At 52.3% G+C, this 19,718-nt stretch overlaps 1 protein-coding gene across 5 annotated transcripts in view; it reads left to right on the top strand.

The window, feature by feature from the left end:
• ULK1 (unc-51 like autophagy activating kinase 1) overlaps positions 1 to 19,718 on the top strand; it is a 68,687-nt gene extending 48,969 nt beyond the window's left edge. For 3 of the 5 annotated variants that reach the window (XM_065033343.1, XM_065033342.1, XM_065033344.1), the window contains exons 17-29: positions 2,302 to 2,427; positions 5,323 to 5,474; positions 6,302 to 6,385; positions 6,912 to 7,174; positions 7,804 to 7,988; positions 8,775 to 8,890; positions 9,452 to 9,595; positions 11,791 to 11,978; positions 13,560 to 13,738; positions 13,870 to 13,988; positions 16,049 to 16,206; positions 16,405 to 16,540; positions 17,150 to 19,718. In XM_065033343.1, the coding sequence (XP_064889415.1) occupies positions 2,302 to 2,427; positions 5,323 to 5,474; positions 6,302 to 6,385; positions 6,912 to 7,174; positions 7,804 to 7,988; positions 8,775 to 8,890; positions 9,452 to 9,595; positions 11,791 to 11,978; positions 13,560 to 13,738; positions 13,870 to 13,988; positions 16,049 to 16,206; positions 16,405 to 16,540; positions 17,150 to 17,205 (1,906 nt within the window). In that variant the 3' untranslated portion in view covers positions 17,206 to 19,718. The remainder of the gene's footprint in view (positions 1 to 2,301; positions 2,428 to 5,322; positions 5,475 to 6,301; positions 6,386 to 6,911; positions 7,175 to 7,803; positions 7,989 to 8,774; positions 8,891 to 9,451; positions 9,596 to 11,790; positions 11,979 to 13,559; positions 13,739 to 13,869; positions 13,989 to 16,048; positions 16,207 to 16,404; positions 16,541 to 17,149) is intronic. The other 2 variants (XM_065033346.1, XM_065033345.1) reach the window with 1 other exon arrangement.

Here is a 19,718-nt window from a genome sequence, read left to right as displayed (position 1 = left end):
ACTCGTATTCCTGCTCTCGCTGTCTTTGCTACTCATTCCAAGCAGCTTCTGTGGAGCAGGTGCCAAACCCCTTAGTGCTACTTACAACTTTTCCATCTACTTTGAAGAAACACTGAAAAGTTACTTCCTTCCTAGTCCAGGATGGGGAATAAGACATAAATAATGAAAGATTGGAGCAGTCACTCCAAATCCAGAATGTGAAGCACGATCTTTGGTCTGACCCCCAAAAGCGCTTTGGACCGGTGCCGCCCGGGTGCGTCCTTCATGGTGGGTGTTGTGAGGTCTGTTCGTCCAGCGCTTGGCGCCCCTGGCACGGAGGACTCTGGGTTTGCTCTGCTCTGTCTTTCTTCGCTCCCAAGCCGCGTTTCTCCCTCTCCGGGGGCTCCGGGCCGGCGAGGGCGCTGGGCGCCATCCAGCGGGGCAGAAAGTCCTGTGTCGGTGGCCAGGTGGCTTCTCCTTGTGAACCAAGGCCCTAAGAACGAGGCACAATTAAAATATGCTGGTAGTTGATCTTTTTACCTTTTATTTTGTTAAAGCAGCTCCTTGTTGAAAATGCTTAATAAGTTGAACAAAAAGTACTTCCTTGCCTGTATCCCACAGCAATGGGTTTAATGCCATTTTCAAAGAGCGTTTAATTACCGCCAAGTAATTAAACTCCCCGTCCCTGCTTTATCTCTTGGTCCTTGCAAATTTATGCTCAGTTGTATTCTTTGAGGCTTGGGGCCAGTTAGCAGGTTTGGTGTGTGTCAGCTCCGTTGGGTGCGTTTTTTGCAATTTGCACGTTGTGCAGAAACCTGGATCCTATAGGGGTTTGTTAGAGCTCTTGGAGAGAGGGGGCATCATTTCACATGAGAACTCCTTTTCCTCCAAGGGGTTTTGACCAGATGGAAGCAAAAAAAGCATTTGAAATGTATGTTTAAAGTCAGGATCTGTACAAAGTTTGACAATAACACTCAGATTTCTTGATTAAAGCTCCATTCGCTTCATCTCTGTCTGGCACAATGTCCTACACTGGTGGATGGCAGAGACGTGAAAGCCTCACCTTGCCGCTGAGCAGTCAGATACCTGGAACACCTTTATTTATTGTATGTCAGTGAAGAATCAAGGCTTCCATGCTACCTTTGAGAGACAAACATCAGCCTAAGAGCCTGTTCTCTTGGTGGAAGAAGTAAGAACACACAAGGCAGAATATATAGAACTTAAGAAATCATTAGGCATATGGAGAGAGGAACAAAGAAATCTTCATATACCCTCTGGAGATCTGCAGACACATTCCTGCAGGTCAGCTTTGTTCAACACCGTCAGAGTACTACTGACCTTCCCCAAAGCATCAGTGCTGGGGGTGGGATGCTTTAAACTGGGCAGACCCAGACCCAGGACCCCTCAACGGACAGCAGGGAAGGCTGCAGAAGCCTTCCTTACCAATAAGATCTTTCTATAATTGTGCAACATCCCTGCAACTGGTGTTGGCAGTTGTAAATAGCATTGCCATGGCAATTAATCCTAGAATTCTGAAGCCTTTGGGAAGAGAATTTAGGCAGCTACTTAGTTAAATGTGGCGTTTGCATGGGTTTTGTATAGCGTGGCGTGTGCATAGCGTGGGCTGGGAGTAACAGGGAAACTGTCACCTGGGGGAACGCGTGTCAGGCACGAGCTGATGAACCTGCTCAGATGGAGCTCGGGGTCTGAAGTTTGCAGAATGAGCCTGTCCCATTTTGTGCCTGTGATACTCCAGCCGGCCTTGATGGGTATATAGATACCAGCTTCTGTCCCAAAAATTTATTCTCTCCCGAGTTGCCTTCTCCGCCCTGTAGTTAACTTGCAAATGCTCTGACATACACCGCAAGTTTCTATTGTTTTCATGGAGATGCCATTGCTGCAGCAGTGCCTCTGCATGAAAGCCAAGTAGCTCTTGGCAGCAAGATCTTTGCCGGTGCCCTTTGTGGGCCGCCAGTGTTTAGTCCCGGTTCAGCACTGTGCTCCTTGGCCGGGGCTCCGAGCTGCTGGAAGCCGGGCCAGTTGAACCAGCAGGACTCAGTTCTCCTGCAGGGAGGGTGCGCTGGGGCGTGTGGTTTAACTTCAGTCCGTGGGCGGGAATCGCGCTGGAAGAAGAAAGGTGCCTGTTTGCAGGAGACGCGTGGTGTCACTTCCCTTTGATATGACTTCAAACTGCCGCCCAGTGTAAACCCACAGCCCGAGAGCTGCCAAGGGGACGCTCCCTGTGTACCAAGATAAACCTCCAATTACCTGGCTGGAGAGCCACCCCTCACTAGAGTTTTTCTTTGTGTCTCCTCTCAACAGCCGGCCAGGACAGTTTTCTAGCAGCAAGTACGGACACTCCGTGCCCATTCCGGTCCCAACGCAAATTCATAACTACCGTCGGATTGAGCAGAACCTGCAGTCCCCCAACCAATACGCGTCTCCACGGTGAGTGCTGGGCTGGGAGAAGGGGGCAGCGTCAGGGCCGAGGTGCTTGTATCGCAGCTTGGGGCTTGGAGAACAAACTGCTTTACGGTTTATTCACTGTACCTGTAAATACCTCTAAGAGTTTCCCTGTGTGATGGGTGCTCCTCCTTGCCGAAGGGAGCCTGTGCGGTGATGCAGTTTTGGGGTATTTTTGTAGCAGTGCTGAGATTTGTTACGACGTGCCATGAGTTTTGCCTGTGTGTGATTGTGTGACAGCTCCCGCCAGCTCTCAGCGCAGGCTGAGCCCCTGTGGGTCTGACAGCTTTCCCCAAGCCAGTGGGCTGGGTGTCCGAGCGGGACAACCATCCATCTGGCAGATCCCTTTACGAAAGGAAAATTTGAGATAAACAACTAAAATGGCTGGGGCTACAACACTTACCTGACTTCACCTTAATTGGTTCCTGTAGTTAGTCACAACCTCGATGATGTGTCTTCCATGAGCTCCATGTTAATGTGGTTACGCAGCCAGGGCTGTTGAGTCACGAGCAGTCTCTGCCCGTGAGGCAGAGGATGTTTTCTGACGCCGGTGCCGGCCGTCAGCGTGCAGCTCACCCGCGGGGTTCGCCGGTGCTGCCTTCTGCATCCAACACACACGGGGCTCTTACCTCTTCTCACGCGTAATTTCTGGTTCTTGCAGGTTGGAAATCTGGGTTCGCAGCAGCAGCGCAGGTCACAGGCTGGTTGGAGGGAGACTCACGCAGGGTCTTGGAGAGTTTGTGCAGCAGGGGCACTCAGAAGTGGCTGTGAGGCGTCTTGCCTTTTTTGGATGAGTTGCTTTGGTATCTCAATTAGTTAAAGTTCAGATTTCAGAAGCAGAGGAGTACCTATGTCAGCTGAAGTTTGGGCTTCAGCCAGCCTAATTCAGGATAAGGCTTATTCAGAGCGAACCCAGAAGGAGAGACACTAAATGTTGGTATTAATCAGGGATCAGCAGAGAGATTGTTTTGTGCTGGTGTTACTTTAATACTATCTTATGTTCACTTGTTCGAGTGTGCGGCAGGTTTTGAGGAAGCTCCTTCCCGTTTCCTGCACACCTTGTATTTTCTACAGCAAAACTTGGGGACCCTGTTAGTGTTGGAACTCGCCAGAGAGTCCTGGTTGTCCATGTGATGTACCAAGTGAGAGCTCTGGAGAAGATGCCCCAGGCGCGCTGTGCCCACCCCGCCTGCTGCCGCGCTGCTGGTTCAGGTTCTCAGCCTGCAGCTACCGCTCGGGGGTCAAACTGGCACGTTTTGCTCCTTGTAGTCAGCGCTGTGTAATGATGAGATGAGCATCATCCTGCAGAGGAACTCGAGGAATGGATGCAATCAGATGATTCACGCTTTGCTTTCAGCACCTGCTCAAAAATCTCTGGCGTCATGTTTTCTTTCTCCCCCAGGAAGCCATAGTTCTCTCTCACCATCACTTCCTCTAATCAGCAAATTCAGGAGCCACCCTTCAGGAATGGCAGGAGAAACCCTCACCGGGCACTGAGGGTGTGATTGCACTTTGCTATCAAGTGCATCAGATAGGCCATTACAGCCAAGTGCCTCGTCATGTTTGCCAAGTCATTTGACAGCAAACCCTGATGTACACTCTTGTTTCTGAAAGATGGACCGCGGCACCTGCCTGGCAGGTGTGTGCCTGCGGGACGTGGCCGCTTTGGGGACGGGTATGGTGCTTGTCGAGGTGGTAATTACGTGGGTACTTTTGGCCACATCACCTGTCCTGCTCGTCTGCTCGCTGGCTCATCCCACGTCCCATAGGGTGGCATCTGACATTCCCCGTCTTTCAGCAGCCGCTGTTCTTTTCTGCAAGCTCCTGACAGATACTGTTCAGCCTCCTGGGTGGCTGATTCTGGAGAGTTAAGAACAGGGACGGCAATACCTTCTGCCACTGAACGTCTGGGTATCTTTCCACCTTGCCAGGCGCCCATTTCCCTGTTGTGTGTTCATTTTGCTTCGGGGCCAGGCATTTGATGAACGTAAGGCCTCTGAATCTGGAGCAACCTGAAGAGAAGTCATTTTAGGTTAAAATTGTAAAGGACTTCCTTTTTCTTTTCCCCCAGCATGTGAATGTAGTGTGGGTTCATTTGGCTGAGAGTGGAGGATTGAATTCCTTTTATCTGAACTGCTGAAGTAGATAGGGTTTGGTTTTTATTATTTATGTATTTATTTTCTGAAACATGGCAAAAGTGAAACATACACCTAGTAGTGCTGTTGAGTAGGTGCACTGAAGCTTCATTGGAATGACTTTGCCATTCCTGGGTGATGTTGCACTGCAGAAACCCATTTGCCTTTGTTCCTTCTGTGTGGATGTGTATGAGCCGCTCAGCGCAGCGTCACCGGGGAGCAGGCAGGGTTCCGTGCTAATAGAATCTTGCAGTGCTTTGAGCACAGCAGCTTTTTTCAGCGTACTCATGGATTCCTGTCCAGAAAGCCACCTACTAGCTGAGACTGATGGTCTTTTAAGAAGGGAAAAGGTGTTTCCAAGTTGAGAGCAGAGCGAAGGATTTGATGAAAAGACTGTCTTCTCACCTAGAGGAGTGTAATGGGGATCTTGGTGGAGGAGCCTGCAGAGGCAGAACATTCCAGTAAATAGAGTTTAGGTTGTGCATTTTCCTGCTTACAACTAAGCTAATGTCGTTCTTTCTTTCCGTTTGGTTGGCGAAATCTTGTTTGCATCGGAACTCTGGAGAACCGGGATGATCGTATTAATCTGTATTGGTGTAGTCCTGGAACAGTGGGATTTCGATCCAGGATGAACAGTCGTGAAGCTCCACTCTGTGGAAGCAGCTGTGTGTGTATGGAGTGGTTCTCCTTACTCCTCTGTACCGGCATCCAGAGTAACGTCTGTGCTGCTGTTTTTCCCTGTAAGGTCTGGTACGGTGCGGAGGTCTAGCAGTACAAGTCCTCTTGGTTTTCCTAAAACCGGTGCTTCACCTCCTTATCCTGGAGAACATGGATCTGTGCCCAGCTCCAGAAAGCTCTCCTTTGGTGGTGCCAAGCCATTCATGCCGTCGCCACAAGGTAAGATGTCAGCTGGCATGTTGCTGCCCTAATAAAATCCTGTGCCTCTTTCCTGCAAAGACGGAGGTAATGACCAGCTGTAGCTGCCAGGTAATTGGGAATTCAGACGCTTGTGTTCTCCCATGGCTCTTCTCAATAGATTATTTGACAAGTGTTTTGGCCTCAGTAAGGAGAGGAAAATACCTATTAGTCCCAGGAGAGGCAAGCTTTGGTTTGGTGTCTGCTTCAAACATTTTGCTGCCCTCCGAAGAGGATTTCTGTAAGTGCAAAATATCTTCTTACTGGCTCAGGCTGGGATGTGAAAAAATGTGAGCCCGTTGTTGTCAGAGCAGAATCCTGACCGGCCGTGGAAGGGCTTGAACTTCTCTGTTCACACTGAAAAGCAGCTGTCTGAGTATCTGGCAGCCTGATCCAGGTGCTAACAAGCAATTCAAGTGGAAAAGGGATAAGAAAAACCCCAGTGTGCAACTGATGCAATCTGCTGTTTTCTATAAAAGAACTGATTCCAATGTAACTAGCTGTTCTGTATCCCTGGTGTCTCCGATCCTGTATTTATTAGTCTCTGCTGGTGGGGGAATGCAGAATATTCATATTCTATTCCTCTAAATTAATATCACTGCAAAGTCAGACTAAAATTGGCTAAACTAATGTGGGACAGCTTTGTTTCTTCCTTTTACAGGAGTTGTTGATCCTTTCACAACACAGCTAGGGCTGAGAAGATGGGAGAGATAACCAGCATCTTTCTGTAAAACAGATGATGTATAGTGTTGTTATTGCCAATGGAAACTTAATAGTGAATAAACTTTTTTTATTGTGTTCTCTCCAAGTTGGAACAATCCCAGAGCAGCCCAGCCAGACTGTTATCCCCTCTTCTCTGGGAGCAGAAGTGAGGAGCCGGATTCCTGTCGCTGGTGCGTTGGTCCTTATCTCATTATTCCTGTGGCAAAGGCCAGACCTGTAGTCTCAGGGCGTTCAAGGGTGGATATGGTCCTTCAGCAGCTTCTCCTGATGCTCAGCCAGCAGGATTTCTGTGTGCTGGTTGGGGTCAATCCATTCACATCCCATCGGTCAGCCTCTCCCAGTGCTGACAGACCCTGTGTCACGGAAACTCTCTAATTTGAGACTTGGGAGTTAATGGATGAAAGAAAAGCATCTCAAAAGCTCCAACACCCCTGTTGCTGCTGAACTCTGACAGGGTCCCTCAGGGTCCCTTTCTCTGCAAGGGCTGCAGTGAGGAGAGAAGCTGCGCTCCCGTGTCCTGCTGTGCCTGCTCGTCCTCCTGCAGAGCCACAGCTCCACCGGGCCCGGCAGACTGTGGTGCCGATCAGAGTTCCGCCCTTAGCCACCACATGTTGTAGCAGTGGATCCAGGGGTCAGGCTGGCTTTTTGTGGCAGAGCCAGAACATGATGCGGTTTGTCTCTGTTTGGGCCCTGCAGGTTCCTCGGCGCCCGAACACTCTCCTCGAGGGATGGGCTCCCGGCTCCACAGTGCTCCCAACCTGTCCGATCTGCACTCCTGCCGGCAGAAGATCACCAAGCAGCACTCGGACCCTCTGGTTGCTCACTTGGGTCACGGCCCAGGCAGCCAGCCTCTGCAGATCCACGGCCTGCAGCACTGCCGCCAGCTCCGCTCCTCGCCCAAGCTCTCCGAGTTCATGCAGAGAAGCCCTCTGCCCACCATCATGGGCTCCCCTACCAAGGTGGGTCGAGGAGTCTGCTTTTGGGCTTCTCACGGCTCGATCGTCTGGGCCGTTTGAGGATGAATCGCTGCGTGATCGGATAACTCTGGCCTGGATTTGTCTCTGCTCGTTCGCTTTTCTCCAAGGGCTGTTTAGTGATCTGTGTGAAATGGGGTAGTGTCCTACTTCTTAGCGGGCAGATCTCACTTGGCAGCAGCGCTCGGTGTCTGGGCAGAGTGCGGGGGTTTAGGAGGCAGTGGGGAGGAGCAGAAGCACGTTAGTGACCCGGGTGCCGGGGCTGGTTTGCACACAGCGGCTCGGCTGGTGACGCACGTGCGCGTCCCGAAGGGATCCCCAGCGGGGCCGGCAGACGGTGAAGCAGGTGACAGCCCTGGTGTCTGCGACGCTGGCGCTGTGACAGCGCTTTCTCTGCTGCTTTTAGGCTGCTACAAACTTCCAGTGGAGTTGGTCCTTTCAGTTTAGTCGTTCTGGGGTTGGGCGCAAGTAACTGTGTAGGGTGGGATTTCTCCCTCTGTATTTCGGGCAGATTGTTAATCATATGATTTAATTTTAATAAACAAATGGGAGGCTGGGGGGAACGTTCCTCCTTCACTTTAACGACAGATCTCTGGTTTTTGTGTTCTCCATAGGCTGTGTCCCCCTTTGAGTTTCCCAAAACGCCAAGTTCCCAGAATCTGCTCACCCTCCTGGCCCATCAGGGGGTCATGATGACTCCGACACGGAACAGGACCTTGCCAGATCTGAAGGAGATGGGTCATTTCCACTGCCAGCAAACTGGCTTGGGATTGAGGCCTGTGGAAGAGGTCAAGGGCAGGTGAGCTTCACCCAGTGGTGCTTTGTTTCTGAAACAGGACAAATGGGGCAAATTTCAAACCCCAGTTAACATTTAAGTTGTAACATAGATAACTGCAGAATGCTTGCAGGTGCTGCTAGCACCCTTGGGTTACAAGCACATATGGTGCAGATTTTAAAGTCCTCCTCTACAGGGCCAGGCCATGGCCTAGATTTTTGTAAAATAAAAGATGGTTTGCAGCTTCACGTGGTGTTTAGTGTCAAGGGTTTCATCAAGTGGGGATCAAGGATTTGGTTATTAGGCCAGACTCCCTGCAATTATGCAGATGCCTGTTTTCTTTGTGGAGCCTGTGCCTGTCGTGGCTGAGAGGGTGTTGTGGGCGTTCTGGCTGTGAAACCGTGAGCACCGACCTTCAGAGCAGAGATCAGAGGGATCGCAGATACCAAGTCGCTGAGGTGTTAGTGTTAAGTTTTTCTAACATGCCTCTTTGCAGATTTCTGCAGTGACATGGGGGACTCCTCTGTTATTAACTTCTGTATCGTCTGCCAAAGAAAAATGGTGTTAGAATAATGCTGGAGTCAGTGCTTGCATTACTGCACTTAGTCATGGTAGTTGTTTGCTTTCTGCAAGTAGCAGGAGGTGCTTCAGACGCTCTGTTGAAAGAGGAAGAGAGGTTATTTCAGCTCCAGGCTGTTTGCTGCGTAGTGCTGAGTGGTTGTGGACCAGGAATGGCACGAACTGGAGTAGAATTTGGTGAAACCTTGCACCTGTTAACTTTCTGCATCGTGGTGTTTGGCCTCGTTTTAGATCTCTGAGCACGGGCCGGCTCACGGACCTGCTTCTGAAGGCAGCGTTTGGGGCACAGATCTCGGAAGCTGGCAGCAACGACAGCCTCAACAACGAGAAGCCGATGGAGATCGCAGGTGGGTGGGGCGGCCGGGCAGATCTGGCAGGATGTCCTGGGCTGGGTGCACGGTTCGCCTGAATGCCTCCTGCTCTTCTGGTGGCTTTTGGCGAAGGAGGTGACTGCCGCGTGTGAGGAGTGCGATGGTGTCTGCTTTCTCTTGTGGAGCGCTCGAAGGTCTGTGGGCTGCGCGTGCTGTGTAACTGCTGGCTAGCGGAGTGATTTCGTAGGCAGGGCTTCCTCTTTCGACCCCTTCTGAATGTGATAACTTGTGGAAGTGGAAACGTTCTGCCAGGCGGTTGGAATATGAATGGCTCTTCGAGGGTGGGTGTCCCTGGGCTCGCAGGTTGGGAAGCACGGAGGGGAGAACAGCTGCAGCAATGCCGGACGCTGCCCAGGCGCGTCCTGCGGCCCGTGCCAGCCCGGCCTGCTCTCGGCGGTGCCTCCCAGGGGACACTGGCCCGTGCTGGTCACCACTGCCTCCCGGAGAGTCTGCAGAACTCCAGCTGCTGGGTGAGGCACACCGTGCTCGAGTAACCTTCCTGTAATGCCAGTCTGCACCTTTCAACTGTCTCCCCAGCTCCCTCAGGTGCTTACGGAGGGACCCTGCACTCTGGTGCCCGGGCTGGGGGCTCTGCCAGCCCATCCCCAGTGATTTTTACTGTCGGATCCCCTCCCAGTGGAACAACCCCCCCACAGACCACGAGGACCAGGATGTTTTCAGGTAAAGGGCTGATACCTGCCTGTTCCAGTGGGAGTGCCCGGGGGCAGAGCGATGTGTTGGATTCCTGGTGGTGGCTCAGAGCACAGCCCACAGCTCAGCTGCTCCAAGTGCCTTTGAGATCCTCACGCTGGCTCCTGCCAACCCCCGTTATTGCTGAAAACTGTCGCACTGGCACAAGGACTCATGCCATATACTGGTTTTCCAGTGCTGGAAGAGTGAGGCAAACTTCATTTACTTCATTTCTCTCTGCTTCAGAAATAACGCTGCAGCTGTTCATAAACCCACTGTTGCTTATAGGTCAACAAACGTAAAGATTGTGTTGTGTTCTGATGGTTTTCCCTGTGGGTTTTGGATGAGCTATAAAACGTGAGCGTGACCATCCGTGCCCAAGAATTTCAGTGCACAGGTGCCGTTAGGAAAGGGCCAGGATGGCTCTGTATGCAAAATTATTAGTGGTGTCACTTGTGCTCTGAGCTGCTGAAGTGGGAAACGGGGAAACGCGCTCCTGCTCGGCAGACCCGTCTCTTAAGCCGCCAGCGCCCTGGTCTGGTCAGCGCGCAGCTGAGGCTGTGGTGGTTGGCCCCTCTGGGATCGTGTGTCTGGGAGCTGGAGTCTGTGTTCAGTTTAAAAAAATATTTGGACACTTTTATTTGCATTTTTGGCTTGTTTGGGTTCTTGCCTTGGCTGTTCCTCATCTGAATGTGGTCCACTGGTGGTGTTCATTACTGCAGGGAGGGGTTGGATGTAACCATGAATAAGCTGCTTGACTGGGATGGGGGGACTCATGGGCTGGGTTCCTGGGCATGGCTTGAGTTTCCATCATAAATCTGCTCACATCCTTGATCGTCTGGAAAGTTGGGACCATAATCCTTTCTTTGTCTTTTCTATTTAGAGGGTAAAGCTCTGTAGGGCCAGAACTTGTATGAAGTGTCTGACAGGCCTGTAGCACAATGGGGTTGCTGTCCTGGCTGCAGCCCATGGCTGAAATGTTATGAATAGAGGATGCAGACTTCCTGTGTTGCTTCTGTGGGGATAATAGCGGTTTGGAAGCAGATCCCAGCACTGGTTTTCAGTGCGTCGATATCTGGATCCTTAAGGGTCTGCCGAACAGTCCAGATCTCGGGTGGGACACCTGGAAGAGAAGGCAGCTGAATAGTGAACCCACATCACGGATGCGGGGTTGGGCGAGCGCGGTCAAAGCCGTGCTGCTCCACAAGCTCTGTTTATTGGGTCTGTGCAGTGACTCCTGATGTTCTAGTTGATGCACACAGTTGATGGTGAAAAGGGGAGCTTTGCAAGCTAAAACTGCACCCCAAGTGCCTGGACAAGCCATGAGTGAGATCACTTGGCAGATAAAAAGGCAGAGCCATTTCATGAGTCATCATAACAACCTCTGCAAACAGCCCCTTGGAATGACGGGGTATCCAGAATGTGGTATTGTTGGTCCTTTCCTCTCTCTGAAAGATGTGGGATGAATACCCTGAGACAGAAACTGCTTTTGAAGGGCTCATTTTATAAGCAGTGTGCTCTTAGGGTGGGTTCAGTGGTTGAGAAAGGGAAAAGATGACGGCGAGGGGGTTTGTGTGGTGGACACTGTACTTCAGGGTCCCCTGGATCATGAGATTACAGTCTTGACTCAGCTGAAATCACTCCCGCCCAGCCCCCTGCTTGTAAAGAGGGGAAGCAGAAGCACAGAGCGTGTAATGGAAAGCCCTCCTGGTTTGCATTTAAGTGCTTGAGGTTTTAAAGCCCTGATAAAAGCCTCTCTTATCAGAGGTGTTCATCCAGTGATAGCGTGAAATCCGGGGAAGCAGCGCTCTGATCTGTGATGGGGACGGCGGCTGTGGTGGTGTGCGATAGAAGTCAGCCCAAGATATTAGGGCAGGATTCAGAAAGGGTTTGACGAAAAAAAGAGAAAAAGAAAAAAAGATGCTTCTGAATTCTCTGTAAACGACAAACACTCTGGAAGGTGTGTTAAATCTGCTCGAGCTTGTAGGCTGGTCTACCTGAGCCACCAAGGAGCTCACGTTGGGGAGCGCTTATTCTGCACATGAGTCCTTGCGTCTTTCTCCCAAGTATATGTTACTGCTCCTGTCAGATCCAGGATCCTACAGGATTGTCCCCTCTGCGGGGCGAGGAACACCTAGCCTAATATTAACATCTTCAGTAATTCCTTTGCCTGTTTTTCTTCTCAGTGGGGTCTTCCAGCTCTCTCAGTTCTGGAGGCTCATTCACCGGCAGGCACTTGGCAGTGGGAACTGGTGGGGATGCCGTGGAAGGTCCCTCGAGTCTCCGGTACGCGTTTGCTGATCCCATCACCGCCAACCTGGAAGGTGCTGTTACGTTTGAGGCACCAGAGCTGCCCGAGGAGACGCTCATGGAGGTGGGTACATCCCAGGGGCTTGTCGGGGGCAGTAAAAGTGAACCAAATCCAGAGGTGAGACGGCTCCACGTTTGCAGCCGAGGAGGGGGGTTGCTTCCAAAGGCGGTGGAAGCTGGCTTGGAGAAAGCCAGGCCAGCACAGCACCCAGAAAGCCCAGGGCATGTTTAGCACAGTGACTTTTGAGCCAGTTACCAACCCATTCAGTCCATGAGACAGCCCATGACCGGGGTTAAAATTCACCATTTCCAAAGCTGCACTCGCAGGTTGGAAATATCAGTTACCTGATGCATTCTGTATTAACAGCTTCTGAAGAAAAACTGGCTGCTTTGGGCCTTTTCTAAGAGGGTCAACATTAGTAATAGCTGCCTTGAGAGCATGAGAAGATAGTGTAGCAAACAAGTGCCTGCACTGGGGGATCGGGCAGGGGTACGGCCCCTGCCGAAAGGTCTGAAAAAGAGTAAACCTAAGAGCTCTGTGCCTAACGGGGGCGGCGACACCGCGGGCTGCACCGCGAGAGCTGGACCAGGTTGTGGAGCCAAAAGGCCACCAGGCACAGGACTGCTCCTGGAGCCGAGATAGGTTTGAAATGCGGGCCAGGCTGCCCGTTGGCAGCGGAGGTGGAGGCAGGTCGGTCACGGTTCCAGCTCTGTGACACCTCCCTGGGGCTGGGGAAGGCTCTTCGTGTCTGAATTCTGCTGGTGTTGCTAAAAACCTCTAGATAGCCACAGAGATATGTGTACGTCTTTCTAAGGATGTGGGTTTGCTCTTCTACTTCAGAGTTTATTTAGCTCAATTTTTTTGTCTATTATGCATTGAATTGCATTTGTTTGCTTAATTACCTGCAGAGCCAGAGTGCTGGGTCTTTCAGCACTGATGTGGTCACAGTAGTAGTGAGTTTAACTGAGCATCCTCGCCTCTGTGAGGTCCCAGAAGTGTGGGGCACTGCCAGCGGCACCACGTCGGACACTGACTGAAGTGTCCTAGGAACTATCAGCTTGATCTTGTTAACACCACCCACTTCAGCTTCCCATATCTGTAATGAATCTTTTGGGTTTGTTCACCATTTCTGCTGAGCACAATAATCCATTTGCATGTCACAAAACCTTCACAGCATATTCCAAGAGCCCTTTGTGCTCTGCAGAGTTGGCCATTGAAAATCCATACCCGTGTCAGTGTTGTACCAAGCATGGCTGCGGTGCGGACCAGAGCTGGGCCTGTGCTGCAGATGGTCTCTCCCGGTTCCTCACTGACTTGTGAAAGAGTCCTGCGGAGCGGGTCTGCTCCTTGGGAAGGGGACATGGAATTTCGGACCAAGTCTCAGCAGCTTCTCCAGGGAGCCGCCTGGGAATTCCTGGCCTGGCGCTGTCACTTGCTGGTGTTACTGGGGCGGAGGAACTGGTGCGGTGTGCGAGCTGGGTGCTGAGTTGGGCTGTCCCTGCCCAGAGCGGAGGTGTTAGGGCGGTTTGGGGGCCCGGTGTTGTGTCTGTAAGCTGGGACGAGTTGCTGGCGCAGCTGCAGGCGAGCAGCCCTCGCCGGCACGCCAGCTTTCTCTCTCTAAGCCCCTTGGTGTCCCTTTGACAGCAAGAGCACACGGACATCCTGCGCAGCCTCCGCTTCACGCTGGCCTTTGTCCACTACGTGATGGAAATCGCTGCCCTGAAAGGCAGCTCCAGCGAGATGAGCAGCTCGGTGGCGTCCGAGTACCAGCTGCAGGAGAGCGTGGTGGCCGACCAGATCAGCCTGCTCAGCCGGGAGTGGAGGTGAGCGCCGAGCTGCCGCCCCCCAGCCCCTGCCGCCCCCTCCCCCCGCGTACCGGGGGTGCGATGAGTCCGTCGGGACGCTCCCCGCTGTGCCGTCCATCTCCTTGCATTGCAATCTTCTTTCTTTGCAGCTATGCAGAGCAGCTCGTGCTGTATCTGAAAGTAGCGGAGCTCCTGTCCTCGGGGCTGCAGATGGCCATAGAGCAGATCAAAGCTGGCAAGTTGTGCCTCTCCTCCACCGTCAAGCAAGGTAAGAGCCCGCCGGGCGCCCGGCCCACAGGGCTCCATTCCAGGGCTCCCCGGAATGGAAGGTTTGAAAGTGCTGCAGAGGGTGTGGAGGGGGGTGAATGAGTGTGAACCCCACCAGTGTGCCCACTGGCTTATTTCTTGTTGCCCCCTGGCATTAGGAGGAATGTTCCTCTCTTCACGTTGCCTTTAGGTCTCAACACTCCTGCTCATACCCCTGTGAGAATCTCCAGAACTCATTAGTGAGAGGGGAATGTATCTTATCTTAATCCTTGTGCAGCTCTGTCTCAGGTGCTTATTTGTACTTGACGTAAGCCCAGCTTAATTACACAGTGCATGTCCTAGGAAGTGCTTACTCGGCAGATGGAGACCTGGCTCGGCAGTGAGGACTTTTCAAGTGAAACAAAAACACGGGAAGTAAAATACTGATAATGCTGGAGTCGCTTCTTTGTTAGTGTCACAGCCTCACAGCTGCCTCTGGCTGCTGCTGCGAGCTGCCTGTGATTCGGTGATTAGAAAAAACAGTTTTAAAACTTCCATTGTAGTGCTACTGAGGGAGCTTTCTGAAGCACTTGAAGTACTTGACGCACCAGCCGCCTTCCCCAAGAGCTAAATACAGTAAGCACACATAGGTTGTAGCAGGCAGCGTGGAGCTAGATGCATGGGTTTAGCTACACTCCTCCTGTGTGTTCAGGCTAGTGGGAGACGTGTCATAACCCAAATCAATTACTCTTTTCAGGGCAGATTGTAACTTCTAGGTTTGTAGTGTGATATGTCATTCAGTGTGGAGGAACAGGGCAAGGCCGTCTTATTTCTCTCCCCACAAAATACTGCTCCCTGGAGGCTTTTCAGGGCACAGCAAGGGCACGAGGATTTCAAAGGTACTTGTGTCCCACGTATTTGGAAGAGCAGGGGAGCGGACAGGACGCTGCCCACAGCCGTCCTCTTTCTGCTGATAACCTGGGCACAGCTCAGAGCTGGGACTGAATTGCATGGAGGAGGATATTGCTGTGTTTGTGTGCTGTTTTCTCTTTGGTTTTTAAGTGGACTCTCTTCTCCTGGAGTTTTTCTTTTCACCCTCCTGATGTCACCCATGAGATCTGGGTTCCCACTCCTCACATTTGTTCTAAACAAGGAAGATCTGGTGGTCTGACCCCGACAGGGGTAGTTTTTGTCCCTCGATGCTTTTCTCCGATGAAGAGTCACAGCCTTTCTCCCCAAAGCCGCTCTCTTCTCTGGCTTTCTGCTCATACCTCTGCCCAGGAAGACCAGGCTTAATTGTAAGGCCTGGCTGTCATGTGAGCTTGTCCCTCTGCATCGTAGCCGAGAGAGGCTGGGTCACGGAATGGGTTAATTTGCTTCTCCCAGCAGCAAATTGTGCAGCGTGGGTATTTTCAAATGCGCACGTAGCAGTTACCACAGTTGTGTTTGGTACTTGGTGCGGATAGTGCCCTGCAGCTGGGGACACTCAAGCCTGTGGCATCGCTTGCTGGTTTGGATCGTTATTTAATTCCTTGGAATCCTATTTTATTCCTGATTCTCTGCCCCGTGACCTTCCCGTCCGAGCTGCTGTGGTTCGGGGCAGGCGGTGGCCTTTCGCAGCCGTCCGTGTCCTTTCTTTCCGGGACAGCAGAGTCCCAAGAGAGAGATTGCATTGCTGAGTCAGTGCTGCTCGTCCCCACCCACATGCAGGTCACGCACTTCACGGCACGTTGTCACCGTGACAGCAGCTTTCTGTCTGTCACGTCTGCCGCTGCTGGTGCCGGAGACACCTCGCACGGGGCAAAGTGCGCTCTGCCTCCTGGCAGCCCAGGGAAAGGAGAACAGCCCCGGCCTCAGGTGAACCAGGCCCGCGGGTGGGCGTCGCCTGCAGGATTAGACCTGGTGGAGGTGGCAGAGAGGACAAAGACCCTGTTGGTGCAGAAAGTACTTTCCTGCAGGTCTTTTGTCTTTGACATAAACCCTTTGTCTTGAAGTTGCTCACTTGGGGTCCTGTGTGTGGAGACTGGGAGGCACAGAGAGAACTGGAAGCAGCACCTGAAGTGTTTCTGTCCTTTACTCTAGTTGTGAAGAAGCTGAATGAGCTTTATAAATCCAGCGTATCGTCCTGCCACTGCCTCAACATGAGGCTCCAGAGGTTCTTCTTGGACAAACAGAAACTCATGGATCGGATCAACAGCATCACCGCGGAGAAGCTCATCTTCAGCTACGCTGTGCAAATGGTAATAACCACAGAGGAGGGACAGCGCAGAGCCGGTGCTGGGCATTAACGCTTCCTGCTGGTGGCCTCAGCAGGTGTTTGCTCCTGGTGCTGGCTCTGAAGGCTGCGGGAGGAAGGCATTTGTGCAGCTGAGGGGCGGCGCTGGGAAAGCTGAGGCTGGTCTGGCGGTAACCTCTTGGCACGGGGTTGTTTTCCACAGGTACAGTCTGCAGCGCTGGATGAGATGTTCCACCACAGAGAGGACTGCGCACAGAGGTACCACAAGGCTCTGCTGCTGATGGAGGGGCTCCTGAACATCATCACCGAACAGGGGGACATAGAAAACATCAATAAATGTGAGTGTTCAGGGACTTCTTTTTCTCCCACGAGAACATGTGTTTTTGTAGCTGCATGGATCAGAAATTTCAGTACCCAGCATCCTTTTTTTCCTTTGCCTGCATCTTGGTGGACATGGCAGAGGGGAATGAATTCCACCAAGCCTGAGCTTGTTGAGAGAGCCCGGGGCTCGGGCGCTGGGGCTTGGGCACGGGCCGTGCTGGGCCAGGTCTCTGGGGCGTGAGCTGTGACAAACAGCACTGGAGACCCGGAGTCATCCCGCCTGCTGCCAGTGGCCTCTCCGATAAGCAGAAGTGAATCAATTGTTCCCAGTGGATGGTGGTTCTTTATAACATCTTGATACCTCTGTCAGAACTGCTGCCTCCTGCCTTTCACTGTTGTACCTCCAGTTATTCAACCCTTGGACCTGTCCCTTCCCAGCACGGTGTTTGCAGGTCCTCACCTGCTCTAAATTGGTGTGCGGTCACAATTCTCAAAGGGCTGCTTAGATTTGCTGAAGTTCTGCCTGTTTCTTTTTTCCTTTTTCAATCTCTAGCATGTTTTGGCAGCCTTTATATTGCCAGGGGAACGAGAAGTTGATTTCTTGTGTTGTGTTTTCTGTCTCCCAGGTAAGCTGTGCATCGAGCGCAGGCTGTCAGCTCTGCTCTCGGGGTTCTGCGCCTGAGTCCCGCGTTGTTCTTCACGCCCCTCGCCCCAGCCGATCCCCTTGTTTCCCGCTGCTCCGCTGGGAAGCGGTTCTGGCAGCGGGAGGCCTGGAGGAGGCACCGCTCCATCTTTTGTGTTCTGACCTTTTGGGAAGTTGTTCCACAGACTTGGATTCCTTCGCGGGGATGTGTGACTGCAGCAAGCACAGATGCTTCCCCGGGTGGAGACGTAGCCAATGTGGAAAGGGTGAAGGATAAAGTCTGCTTCTTCCCAGCACTTTGAAGGATAAGATTGCTGCCTATCCCTCTTGCTTACGAACAGGGTATTCCAGTGCTGCGTCCATTGCAGGCGATGGATGTGCTGAAACTGCTGGCTTCAGTTCATGTCGGAGGGTGTCGCGCAGAAATCAAGGCCAGTTTGTGTACTTTTCCCTACCCAGCTGAGAGCCGGGCGTCCTCAAGCTTCCTGGCAGCCGCAGGCTCCCTCCTCTCCCTCCTCACACGTGTCACGCCTTGGAGTCCTCACACCGAGGAGGGAACCTGCTCCCTTTTCCCCGAGCGCTGCTGGAGCAGCCCCGGCGAGCGGAGGACGCGCTGCTGTGGGACGGGGCATCTCCCGCGGGACCGGTGGGCGAGCACGCGGGCAGAGACTGTGCACGGAGACGGGAGCACGGCAGAAAGCGTCACGCTCCTGCCTTTGCAAGAAGCCAAAACGAACCCGTTCCCCGGTGGTCCCGAGCTCGGCGGGACCGCTGGGGCCCCGCGCGGTGCAGCGCGGGCTGTCCGCACACACCGGCCCGAGGGAGCGCCCGGCTGTCCTGCCGGCAGCTCTGGGCTCCGAACCCCTTTCCTGGACCCCCCCAACCCTGAACACTAGCTTTGTGAATCAAAGGAGCACTTTACACACTATGGGAACTTGGAGAAGTTGACTTTGCATCACACAACAACCCAGGAACATCACGACTGTTAGGAATGCTGTTCCTTTTATTCCTTTCCTTGCTTCCTGGTTGTTTCATTGCACTACGTGTGTGCGTATATTAATATGTATTCCTAAGGGCGAATATGTATTGATATGGTTTGTGTGTAACTGTATGTATTTAACTGTACTGTACCTGTGCGTGTGAGGCACGAGGCGCCGCAGAGCCCGTGCTGCCCTCCCCACACCGGGCAAAGCTGACTTGCAGTCTGGCAGTACCACAACTTTAGTTTTTTATTTAAATGTTCTTTTAAGGACAGTCGATATAAAGCTCCGTGCTTTTTAAGAGCTCAAGAACAGGTGTTAAGATCCTACACACACTTACAATTGGAAATGCATTTATTTTTTTTTTTTAAGACGTTTTATTTGCTGCTTCATTTTGTTTTTTATAACGAAATCTCGTAGTGTTCAGTTGTATGTTCAGCATTTCTTTCAAGGAGACTCTGTGGCCAAGTGAGACTGTGGGTGCGAGTGGCTGGAGCTGTGGTTGAGGCCTCGGGTGCTGCGTGCGAGCAGAGCTGGCTCCGTTCCGTCCGTCTGCGTGCGCGGGTGTGTGTCCTATTTATCAGAGTCGTCGCAGTATTTCGTTAGCGCTGGGCAGAAAAGGATCTTTGAAAGCAACTCGGAACCTCAGGCTTTGTTTTTGGGATCTAAAAATATTTTGCACGCGGTGGTTAAGTCCTCATTGCTTGTTATCTCTCGATATTGGCGCATTCAGTGGTTTCAGGAGCAAGTTAATTGACCTTGGAGGTGGCAGCAGCTTTGGCAACGTGGGTGTTTCTGGTCCCAGAGCAGAAATGCCAATAAAGAAATCTAAAACTGTTTCCCATCGCCACAACCAGGGGAGTTCAAGTGTAGCTTCACAAGTGCTGGGGTAACGGGCTGCGGTCCGTGGTGAGTGCGGCCCCTGCGGCTCCTGTGGCTCCTGCGCCTGGTTGTGCTGCTGGGGAAATCAAAGTTAAAACATTTTAAAAAGACAAAAACAACCATTCGCCCCCCAGTGTGTGGCCAGAGGTGCCGAGGAGGCTCAGAGCGCTTCCCAGAGGTGCCGAGGAGGCTCAGAGCGCTTCCCAGAGGGTGAGCGGCTCTGCACAGGGGAGGCGGCAGGAACGCGCTCAGCCAGGACTAACTCTGCAGCACGGCCGCTGCTGCGCGCTAAGCCAGGACTAACTCTGGCTCTGTGGCGCGGCCGCTGCTGCTCACCCCAAACCTGTGGGTCCCTCCTGCCCCACGGCCGAGGGCTCCAGTGCGGGGTCCCCGGTGTGCGGGGGGGACGGCTCGGCACCCACCTCCCCGCTGGGCTGTGTTACTTGAATGTACCAAAACTGTTCATATTCGATGTATACAAGTATATATTGCTCCAAAAAATTTTGGTTTACAGACCTGCAACTGATGTATGTTTGTGTATATACGTACAAGAATATGTGTGTGTACGTGTACAGATACACACGCGAACACAAACGTATATGTGTGTTTTCTCTCAATACTTGAAACTTAGCCACTGTGCTTGAATTATAAAAATAAAATAAAAGAAAAAAAAAAAAAAAGAAGAAAAAA

Source organism: Columba livia, chromosome 17 (assembly GCF_036013475.1).
Source record: "Columba livia isolate bColLiv1 breed racing homer chromosome 17, bColLiv1.pat.W.v2, whole genome shotgun sequence".
Lineage (NCBI taxonomy): Eukaryota > Metazoa > Chordata > Aves > Columbiformes > Columbidae > Columba > Columba livia.
Note: the sequence above shows the minus strand (reverse complement) of the source record. Positions and strands in the feature narration are given on the sequence as shown.